This window comes from Monodelphis domestica, chromosome 5 (assembly GCF_027887165.1).
Source record: "Monodelphis domestica isolate mMonDom1 chromosome 5, mMonDom1.pri, whole genome shotgun sequence".
Lineage (NCBI taxonomy): Eukaryota > Metazoa > Chordata > Mammalia > Didelphimorphia > Didelphidae > Monodelphis > Monodelphis domestica.
Window position 1 is genome coordinate 168342895 of NC_077231.1, and position 11722 is coordinate 168354616.

Genomic DNA, 11722 nt, shown 5'->3' on the forward strand with positions numbered 1-11722 from the left:
GGTATGTATAGTTTGGGGGGGAGGTTCTGAAGAGCATGCCTTGCCATAATCTGAGGCCCTGGCCAAGTAAGACTCCTTGCAAGACTGCTCCAGGGTTTCTAAGTGGGGCATACAAATTTCTCAAAATCCTTTTGATAAAGGAGGCACGGTATATTTGAACCCATTTGCTGTGGTAGCTTTTCTATGCTGAATATCTTATGCAGGAAGAAAAATCATCCTTCCTGGCAGAAAATGACCTCTCTTTCCTCTCTGTTTTATCCAGTTCTGCTAAGCCAATATTCTCTAGAATGAGCACAAAACAACATGAGTAACAGCTTTTATACATCAACATCGAGTGGGAGGAAGCTTAGGAGAGGACCGAAGAAAAAGATGAATGTGGACAAGTGTGAAACACCCGACTGTCAAGAACTTCGTTCTAAATCTGGATCAGCAAACGTGGAAGGGATTCTTGGGAGAGAGAAAGGAAGAGGGAGAGAGGAGGAGAGAGACAAAGAGAGATGCTATCATGGATTAAACACCAGCTCATTAGAAATTGTCATTGAATAAGATCTTCAGAAGAAGTGCATGAGAAGTCACATTCGGGAAACATTTTAAAAACTGGGGGACGTAGTTGTTGCTAGATTAACATGTAAAATATATATATGTATTGAAAAAGGTTTGTAAATTGTCCTTTTTTAATTAAACTGGAAAAACAAAAAGCTTTAAACTTTCAACATTATAGAGGCAGTCAATTCCAAACTATTCTTATCTCAGTAGCCAAGAGACTGATCAAGTGTCATTTATTAAGGAAGCATCATATTAAATAAATCTGGATGTTCTCATCACGTAGGAGACATGACTTTTACATGTCTGACCCTCATTTATTTCACAGTGTAATTAGTTATAAGTACTTGGTTATTCACAAATGTAAAGCTTCTAACTTTTTACAATGTCTGTGTTGTTTAATCTGTCTGTAAAACTTAACTATATTGAGAAAGTGATTTGGGCAGATTCTCTGCCAAGCTGTACAGGACAGAAAATACAACTGGTGGATAGCCTAGGTTCCCAAGCCACCTAGACTTCTCTGTCTTTGGGCAACAGCAACAAGGATCTCTGAACAATACAGAAATCACATTTCCACCTTGAATGCTCACATGTAATATATAGGCTGCTAATAAATACTTTTCTATTTCTTCCTAGTACATACATAGGAAATTAATATACTTTATAAGTAGGTATCTAAGACCTCTCTGATTTTCTTTTCTGCATAACATCCAAGGCTCATAAGCTGTATTAACCTAACCTAAGGCACTCCTCTTTGTTTGTTTAAAAGATTCTAATCAACCAAATCTATTCCTAAAAGATACTACATGGTTCTAACAGAACACTTAACTTTATAGCTTTAGGAATCAATGACAATAGGCATATATAAGGTCAAAGAAGCTTATTAAGAATAAGTTGCCTTTCTGTTTTTACTAATTTGAGATTCAAAACATGCAAACATTTTTATTGGTTGTTTCGCATTTAGAAGTAGTTATAAACTAAGCAGATTTTTAAAAACGTTTGATCTTTTTTTATGCATATTCCAATAATTGACCCAATAGAACCATCCCTTTTAACAACAACAACAACAACAGTTTGGCAAACCAATCAATAGTTAATAGAGAATTCGGCATCCCACACCTGTAATTCTCTACCCCTATACGGAGAGGATTAGAAGGTTGTTTCATTACCTGTCCTCCATTATCAAAATTGGTCATCTAAGTGGTTTTTTAAAACAATTTATTGTCTCTCCCCTCCCCTTAGAAGACTTCACACACACACACACACACACACACACACACACACACACACACACACACCACCCAATCCCAACAATAACGATAAAGAAACATTAATAAAGAAATAACTGGGTTCCCTGCAAATCTAATTAAATACAAGTTAAAATGTACATGCTGAAATAATCAGCATAAGTTTAACCATGCATTTTATAGGGCTTAAAAGTATAGACTCCTGCATATAGCACCGTTTCATCCATAGTCTCTAAATTAGAGTAAATCAACCAAACTGTAATTTAATAATCCAGTGAAGCATACTAAATCTAGTCATTCTGTCTGTTATTGAAGTAAACCTAGATAGAGTAGGATATGAGAAGTGGTACGAATAGGCTCACTTTCTCTTGCCGTTTATCAGTGAGGACCGCGCTGAGTAGTTTGCAGAGTGGTATGTTTTCCAAGTGTTTCTTAGTTTCACTGTCATTATGGTATTCAACCCATTCCTGTTATGCCCCAGCTCAAGAAAACTCAATTTACAAAACATGATGATTTACCAAATCTCTTAATTACAGGCTGATTCTTCACTGTACAAAAGAATTCAACCCCATAGGCTTCCTCTAAGGAGCCAACCCCACTCACTCATTTCTAACAGCCAAGTGCAAAGTCTCTATCTACACACAACTTTCCAAGAAGACATCTGCTCCACAAAGGGAGGTGCCCCTGTACGTTTTCTGCAGCTGAAACCGAAGGCCCTGGCTTTCTGTATTCTGTGTAAATTACTAAACACATGTAGAGTTACGCATCCCTAACGGTGATGTCAAAATTGTATAATGAAAAATGCACTTTCTAGTCACATGCGAACATTGTGGGGAATGGGGGGGGGGGGGAGTCTTAAAAGTTGCTGTGAAAATTTAGTGTGATTTCACATTACACTTCCTAGTGCTCCGATGAAAGGCCAGTGACAATGTACCATTTGTACATAGACCAAACAAAATGTTACAAATACGTAAATCACTAAATGTGAATTGAGTATGACATACATTTTTAACTTTTTAAAAGGTGACTCCCTTTCTCATTCTGTTCCCATTGTACCTCGTCCAAAACGTTGTGTGTAAGTTTTTTTAAGGTCCAGGAAATGTAAAGAAAATTGTTGGAATACCTGACTTTCTGTATAAAAATAAAAATAAGTTTTTGTTACTAAGAAGAATACCTGGTCTTGTCATGCCTCAGAAAGGCCAACGATGGCTTTCCAGGGTAGAGCCAAAGTCAGCGAAGCAAAGACTTGGCTTCTGCCATCTTTCAGGGATTCATTGAGAAGTGGTTGGTGTTGACAGAAATATCATTCTTCCGGAAATCTTTGCTCCTGCTGAATTTCACAATACACACTCATCGCAGCCACATGCTGGAGCCTCAGGAACCCGTGGAAGAAAAGGTAAGATTAAGATCTCCAAAGTCTTCCCTGACCCAGGCCGGACAAGAATCCGGTTGTGTTTATCTCCAGAGAGTAAATGAACTTTAAGTGAACAGTTTAGTTAGGTGAAACTCCCAGTCATTCATATAAAATTGTGCCTGGAATAGCTGAATAATTGACCTAGATAAGCCTCCTTTTCCTTCGTCAAGGAACATTCAGTATCTAATGCAGTATAGCCACAAAAGGCTATTGGTGCTTGCCATGCTCAGCACAAAAAGAGGTGCAAAGCAGCTTTAGACACTATCCCAGGACCCATGGAATTAAAGTTGGGGAAGTTGGAATATATGTATATATATATATATGTATGTATGTGTGCATATATTATTTATTTATAACAACACAAGGCAATATCCCGTTTGGCAAAATAGTGCTTTTGGTGGCTTCCCATCATCTGCCACTGAATGAAATTGGCCTCCTAGCCTAACTCAAGACCGCCTGCTTTGTTGCCCCCAACCTGATCTCACACTATTGAATGATGTTCCAGCCAAGCTAGGATTCTCAATGCCAATTCTCATGTGGTTTTACTGATTCTACGCTACTTAAAGGGAAGAGCTTTATTTATTTCAGCTCTATGCCCTCAGTGCCTTACACAGTCAACACTTTTGTGGTGGTAGTAGTCAAATAGAATTAAACAAGCAAATTCAATGGTGTGGACAAAAATTAGCACAGGACTTCAGAGAATGGAGGGAGCCCCGTAAAATGAAATGGAGAGGGAGGACCTGAGATTTTTAACTGGGTTTAGGATGAAGAGTAGAATTCAGATGGGCAAAGGGAAGAGAAGGTGCCATTGGATCCAAAACAAGAAACCAGGAGTGTGAGCAGGGCTAGAAACCCCAAAAAAGAACTCTAGAGAACAGCTAATGCTGGTCTAAGTGCAAGGTAATAACTAATTAAATAAGCAAAGTGGCAATAATAACACTTGTGAGTAATAGTACAAGTGTCAAGGTCACCTGTCCTATCTATATAAATTTCTAAATTCAAATCACTAGCCAGGGCTTTGACCTCGTGAATCTTTGTCTTTCTAGTCAATTAATCAATTAACATACATTTAGTAAGCCATACTTTGTGCCTGATACTATGCAAGGAGGTAAGGATGCAAAAACAGAAACTAAATAGCCCCTTGCCCTCAGAAAGATTATGTTTTATTGTGGGAAACAGCATGTGTCACATATATAAGTATAATCAATACAAGGTAATTTGGGGAAAGACAAAAATCAGAGCTGCAATTCATAGACTTTGTAATTCAACCTTTCCCACCTCCAACCCCCATTTTGCAGATGAGGAAACAGAGGTGTAGAGCAATTAACTGACTTGTTCACAGGGTTGTCATTGTTGGGGTTGGTTTTTCAAACCCAGGTCCTCTGATTCTGAAAAAAAAAAAAAGAACCCTCCACTTACAGGTTAAATTCAGTTCATTTTGCTCTTAGTCTTTGTGGCCCTCTGAAGTTGAAATCATGATATCATTTACAGAAAAAGAGAGGGTATAAAGAGAGGAGAGAAGAAGGTCAAGGATAGAGTCACGGAGTCATAGATCTAGAAATGGAAGGGACCTCAGAAGCCATTTAGTTCAACTCTCATCTTAAAAATGAGAAAACTGAAATCAGTGGATATTAAGTGATCCACCCAAAGTCAAAGGTAGCAGAATTTGTACCCAGATCCTCTGCCTTGAGGGTCAGAAGCATGGGGAAGATAAGTGGTGCAGGGAACAGAATGCTAAGCCTAAAGTCAGGAAGGCATCTTCCTGAATTCAAATATGGCCTCAGACAATATCTGACTGACCCTGGGCAAATCATTTAACCCTGCTTGCCTCAGTTTCCTCAGCTGTCAAATCACCCAGAGAAAAAAAAAATGGTAAACCACTCTAGTATCTCCTAAGAAAACCCCATAACGGGGTCATAAGGAATAGATATGATTAAAAATAGCTGAATAATGTTCTGGTGTACCCTATTGTCTTCTCAGGAATATAAGATCATAGATTTAGAGATAGGAGAGCCCTTTAAGAACAAATAGTCCAAGCTCTTCCTCTTGTTTTCCAGTTAAAGATACTGAGACCCAGAAACCTTAAATGACTTCAATTACAGAAAAGAGAAGGAAATGCCCAGAGTAGCCAACTTAATATTCTCATTAGTATTTTGAAGTCCTTGAGCAATAAGCATGAGTGGGAGGATGTCATTAAACAGAGAAGTTAATTCTTAGTAATAATAGTAGTAATTAATAATGATAATAGGTTAGGTAGAAGCAGAGCCTGGCACAGAATACAAGAACCAGCTGGGGCCCCTTTTGAGTAAGCAGAATGGATGCCGTGGGGTGATCTCCCACCAAAGCCTTACCCTGACATGGTTTGAAGAAGACCCTGGGGTCTTAGAGGGGATGCCAGCACAGCACAAAGAGCATTCCTTGGGGGAAAAACTCATTACACATGCATTCAGCAAGCCTTTGTTAGGCATCTACTGTGTGTCAGGCTTTGTTCTAGGCATTAAGGATACAGAGATGAAAATAAAACAGACCTTCCCCTCAGGAAGCCAACAAGGGAACATAACAGCATATACCAGGTCATTTCAAGGAGGAGTAGCTAGGGAAGAGACAGCTAGGTGGCTCAGTGGATTGAGAGACAGGCTTGAGCCCCGGATACTTTGTAGCTGTGTGACCCTGGGCAAGTCACTTAACCCCCACTGCCTAGCCCTTACCTCTCTTCTGCCTTGGGAACCAAAACTTTGTATCCCTTCTAAGACAGAAGGTAAAGTTTTAAAAAGAAAAAGTAGCTAGGAAAATCAAGGAAGGCATCAAGGAAGAGACAGCGCTTAAATGGAACTTTGAAAGACACTAAGGACTCTAGAAGGTAAAAATGTGTGGGGAGTGTTTTCTAGGAATGTGGAAGGAAAAGGATTTTATATACTCCTTTGACTGATGTAAAAGAATGCCAAATTTAGAGTGAGCAGATCTGGATTCAAAGTGTGGCTCTACTTCTGACTGCCCACGTGACCCTGGGCAAGATTTTGATCATGAATTTTTGCACCTGAAGCTAGAATCAAGAGGAAATGTGCCCTTAGTTGGGGATGGGGGACACTGGAGTGAAGGGAAGGAGTAAAGAGCTCACGCCTGTGGCTCTAGTAGCATTTATTAAGCATCTGTCTTCTGCAAGGCACTACACTATGCACTACAGTTACCAGTCCCTGCCCTCAGGGTTGCTCACGTTGCACTAGAGGGATTTTCATTGAGTCATTTCCGTGGTGTCCCCATTTGGGGTTTTCTTGGCAGAGACACTGGAGTGCTTCACCATTTCCTTTTCCAGCTCGTTTCACAGATGAGGAAACAGAGGCAAAGAGGTTGAGCAACTTGCTCAGAATCATACAACTAGTCAGTATTTAAGGCCAGATTTTAATTCAGGAAAATGAGTCTTCCTGACTCCAAGCCCAGCATTCTATCCATTGTGCCCCCTGGCTGCCCCATCCTAGGGAGATACAGCATATAAACAGATGAGGATTTACAAGATTATTTGAGCATGGAGAGAACATCAATAACTAGGGGAGTCAGGAGAGGCTTCTTGTGGATGGTGGAAGCTTGCCCCATACAAGACAATAGGGAATTCCAAGAGATGGAAGTGAGGAAGAAAGGAATCCCACGCCTGGGCAAGAGCTAGCAGGAAGTCATGGAGAAGGAAGAGGGGAACCCAATGGCAACAATAAGCAGGCCAATTTGCATGGACCTTAGAGTGCCAAAAAGGGGGTATTGTGGAATTAGTCTAGAAAATGTAAGATTAAAAATTAATATCCAAATACCCCAAGTATTATATTAATAAGATTTATTAATGATAACTTGAAGTAAAGGAAAATTAAAAAGCAAGAGCAAAGAGGGAGTTAACACCAGGCAGTCAGGGGGAAAGAGAGAGAGAGAAGGCAGTTATAGAACTTTTAGACAATATGCAAGGATGCTGTGTAGATGAAGGGAAAAGGATTCTGGGAGATGAAGTCCAAGGGTTCGAGATTTCCTAATTACACAAAAGGCAGAGTGGGCGATGTTGAAGGACTTTAACTCAAAGTTGAAGACCCTGTATTTTCTCTTTGATATAACAGGGAACCACTAAAGATTCTTGAGCAGAATCGTGGCATGGCTCTATTGATGACATATCTATGTATTAGGTTATTTTGACAGTAGTACAGAGAATAGATGGAGGACAAGACAGATTAAATGCTGGGAGCCCAACTGTTGGACTGAGATAAGAAGGTGATTAGAAGAGGAATTACTCACCGATTTTATTCAGGTCCAGCAATATGTGTGCCTGAGTGATCTACTTACACCTTGGTGGGTGAGGAGAAAAGGGATAACAGATGGAAGCATATCAGGTCCGGATCTCATGGGTCATCCTTCCTCTAGTAGCCAGTGGTTGAGCTCCAGGGAACTACTCGTCGTCCCACTCCAGGCCACGGGGAAAGCATCAGTACCCTCCAGATGGGGAATTTAGGGCCGGTCAAATATCCTTTGCTTTCCTGTCATTTCCTCCAGATGACAAGAAGTGCCACTGAGCAGGGATCTCCCAATCCTGCCCCACCATACTGACTTTCTTTCCACATGGGGAAGATCTCAGGTGGACCAGGGCTAGACCTAGTGATAGAAAGTCAAAGCCTCCTAGAGCCAACTATTTGCCCATAACCTCTCCCCACTTCCCCTGTCCTGAGCTCAAGCCTATTCCTTCCCTTATTAGAGATCTAAAGACTGTGGACCACGCCACACTCAGCTTAGGTGGGCATCCCCCAAGATACTGGAGCTTCTGCAAGTTCTTGGCAAGAACAGATGACTGGCTCCATTTCCCTGACCATCGCACAGCACGGGAGCAGGCTGGACCAAATTCACTACAGGATCTAAAAATGTGAACAGTCCTGCCCCTTCGGGTCAGTTTGGTGCCCTCTACCTTGTCTTGCCTAAGGCAAAGTACCATTCCCTCTAACCCAGGTCACGTAACCCCAGGTGCCTCGCCTTGGCTATCTTCTGCCTTGGAATGGATACTTCACATAGATTCGAAGACAGAGGTAAGGGTTTAAAGAAAAGATTCATCTTAAACATCACCTTCCACATGAATCCTTCTGATTCATTCAGCTGCCAGTGTCCTCTCTCCCTCCCAGCTCTTTTGTATTAATTTTCTATGTGTTCTGTAGTTCATACTTCCATATGTAGATATTATCTCCCCAAACAGAGTATAAGTTCCTGGAGACCCAGGCGGTTTTATTTTTGTCTTTAAATCCCCAGATTGGGATTAAGATCAGAAATCTAGAGTTGTAATGGATTTTAAACACCATCTAATCAAACTGGAACTGAAGTCTAAAAAGGTTTTCAACAAGGTTTTCCAAAACCATCAGGACTTCCCTTAGCAAGTCACATAAGATAGTAAGCACCAAAAGCATAACTTGAACTCCAGTCCTTTGACTCCAAAGATCACTCTACCTGGTGTCTGCCACTAATTAATTAATTGATTGATCTAGGTCAGTGATGTCAAATTAAGGAGACCACTACACTGTACATTGAACGTGGATAGAGTGCTGAATCTGGAGTCAGGGAGACTCATTTTCTAAGAGTTCTAGTCTGGCCTCAGATTTGCTAGCTGAATGACCCTAGATAAGTCACTTAACCCTATTTGCCCCAGTTATCTCATCTGTCAAATAAGCCAGAAAGGAAAATGGCAGACACTCCAGTATCTTTGCCAAGAAAACTCCAAAGGAAGTCATGAAGCATCAAACCAAACTGAAATGACTAAACTACACACCATACTTTAGGATCCCTGTGGTTCATATATTTATTATATATATATATATATATATACACACATATATATATATTTATATATATATTTCCTAATTGTATTTTAATCTGATTTAAATTGAGTGTTGTGGGCTGTCGGTCCAACTGCTATGATTGAGGCTACTCCACTCATTTTACAGATGAGGAAACTGAGGCTTAGCGGTATCAAGTGGCTTGCCCAAAATCACACAGCTAAGTAAAAGAGCAAGATCTCTTCCAGCTGGAAGTCTATGATCCTATAATCCAATCTGCCATCTTGATGACAAGCCAATAGATAACAGGTAGGACTTTCCTAGTTCATCAGATTCCATCTCCATAAGCTGGGTTTCTTCCAACTGCTCAGAGTCACTTAAATATTTATTCCAGGTATAACCCTAAGGGTCACTGTATGAGGCTCATGGTCAGATAAGGAAGATGTAAAGGACAAATTTATGATAATTCTGCCCCTCAAAGTACAGTTATAAAACATATAAATGGCTCAAAATTATGCTTCACATTAGGGAGTTCCATAATCACAGGCTATTTCCTTGCCTTGGAAGATGAGCAAAATCCTAAAACTCCCAGAAGTCTATGCAGATCCAGGGCATTTGGGCCCTTCTCTAAAAGAGGCGTACATTGTCATTCCTTTCAAGAACCATAGGGACAAGACTGGAAGGGAGACTAATATCTAAGGACTATTTGTTGTTTTCTATTCAGGTCTGACTCTTCATGACCCCCTTTGGAGTTTTCTTGTCAAAGAAACCAGAGTGGCTTGCCATTTCCTTCTCCAACTCATTTTCTGGATGAGGACACCAAGTCAAATGGGGTTAAGTGATTTGCCCAAGAATAAATACACTATCAGAGGTTAGACTTGAACTCAAGTCATCCCAACTCAATGCCCCACACTCTATCCACTATGCCACCTAGCCACCCTTGAATTTGTTGTTGTTAAGTCATTTCAGTTGTGTTTGACTTTTTGTGACCTAATTTGTGATTTTCTTGGCAAAGAAAATAAAGTGGTTTGTCATTTCCTTATCCAGTTCATTTGACAAATGAGGAAACTGAGGCTAACAGGATTAAATGACTTGCCCAGGGTCACATTGCTAGTAAGTGTCTAAAGCCAGATTTGAACTCAGGAAGATGAGTCTTCCTAACTCTATCCACTTTACCACCCTTGAGGGTGCTGCTGCCCTTGAGGGAAATAATTTAATAAAAAGCAAAATAGACAATTTAAAGAATAATGGTATTTCCTCATATGATGCTATCATTGTAATAGAAATGTTCCCAAAGTCAAAACAGGGAGCTTTTGGAAGGAGCACCAAGAGTAATAATTTGCTTGAATTGATATTATTGTCCACATTTTAAAGATTTAGAAATTGAGTGATGAATAAAGTGCTTTACCCAGAGTCACACAGCAAGTAAATGCCTGAGGCAGAATTTGAACTCGGGTCTTCTGACTCCCAAGTGACTCTTCCGTACATCATACCTTCAATTCATCTGTAAGATGAAAGAACTAGATGAGAGATGATCTCTAAAGTCCCCTCCACTTCTGATACTCTATAATCTATGATCTATGTCACATTATGTTCCTGGGATGAAGAAACATTTGATTTTTCATGGTTGGATGCCTAGAAAATTTCCAGAAAAATTGCCCATCAAGGCCATAAAAGAATAAATGCCTTTTGCAAATCTCTCCTGACAGCTTTCCTGGTCCTAAAGTCCTATTCTTGCGTTTTCTCACTTCTGTTTTAGCAGAGCATTTGAGTTCTCCTCCCCGTGATTAAAATCAATTCTGAGTTAAATACAGTTACCCTGATCACGTCAAAAGTGATGAAGGGGTTTTCCAGAGCTTAGCCTGCTCCGTCTGCTTAGAAGGCCTGGCATTTGTTTTAGACTGGCTCTCTCTGCCATCTGGTGGTAGATTCCATTACTTACTCAGCCAACACAGTAAACTGATGCACTGGTTTGGGGGTAGATTTATTGGGTTCCCCTGGGAAAAAGTTTACTCGGGGAGGGAGCAGGGTAAGAATCCGTCTCCCTATCTTGCCCAGGCTGGAAATGCAGGGGCCACTCTTAGCCCCAGTCTCACTACGACTAGACACGGAAGCCTTGCCCTCCACCATTTACCACCTGAGCCAGTGATGGCCCCATTGGAGGTTCACCATATTGGTACCAGTCCTAGTAGGGAGAGCAGATTGCCTTTAGCCCTACTGCAGCTCAGAACTCCCAAACTCAAGCCATCCAACCTTAACCCTTAGCCCCAATCCACCTCCACTGTCGTAGGAATTAGTCTACCCATGTGTGGCCCTACTTTCCTTTCTTTTTTTATCTTCTTTTTTACTGTCACCTTAGCCATCATCAAGAATTGCAAAACTTTCCAGTCTACAAAGAAGGTCAAAAATGGAGGGTTGACCATAAAAACCATAAAATTCTGATGAATAATGTGGTTCTTTTAAGTTATTAAATTTATCAAGAGTGGGTGAAGGAAAAGAAATAAGCATTTATATAATGTCTATTATATGCCAGACAGACAGGTGGCACAGTGGACAGAGCAGACTCATCTTCCTGGGTTCAAATCTGGTCTCAGACTCTTGCCAGCAATGTGACCCTGGGCAAGTCACTTAACCCTGTTGCCTTCAGTTTCTTCAACTATAAAATGAGTTGGAGAAGGAAATTGCAAACTACTCCAATGTCTTTGCCAAAAATACAACCAAATGGGGCCACA

General features: G+C 40.6%; 1 protein-coding gene across 2 annotated transcripts in view; it reads left to right on the plus strand.

Annotated features, from left to right (window-relative positions):
- The window catches only part of LHFPL3 (LHFPL tetraspan subfamily member 3), a 776856-nt gene extending 773898 nt beyond the window's left edge, over nucleotides 1-2958 (plus strand). Inside the window, exon 3 of one of the 2 annotated variants that reach the window (XM_007504071.2) lies at nucleotides 263-2958. In XM_007504071.2, coding sequence (XP_007504133.1) covers nucleotides 263-291 — 29 coding nt within the window. In that variant the 3' untranslated portion in view covers nucleotides 292-2958. The remainder of the gene's footprint in view (nucleotides 1-262) is intronic. The other variant, XM_007504072.2, reaches the window with a different exon arrangement.
- Nucleotides 2959-11722: the final 8764 nt, after the last annotated feature.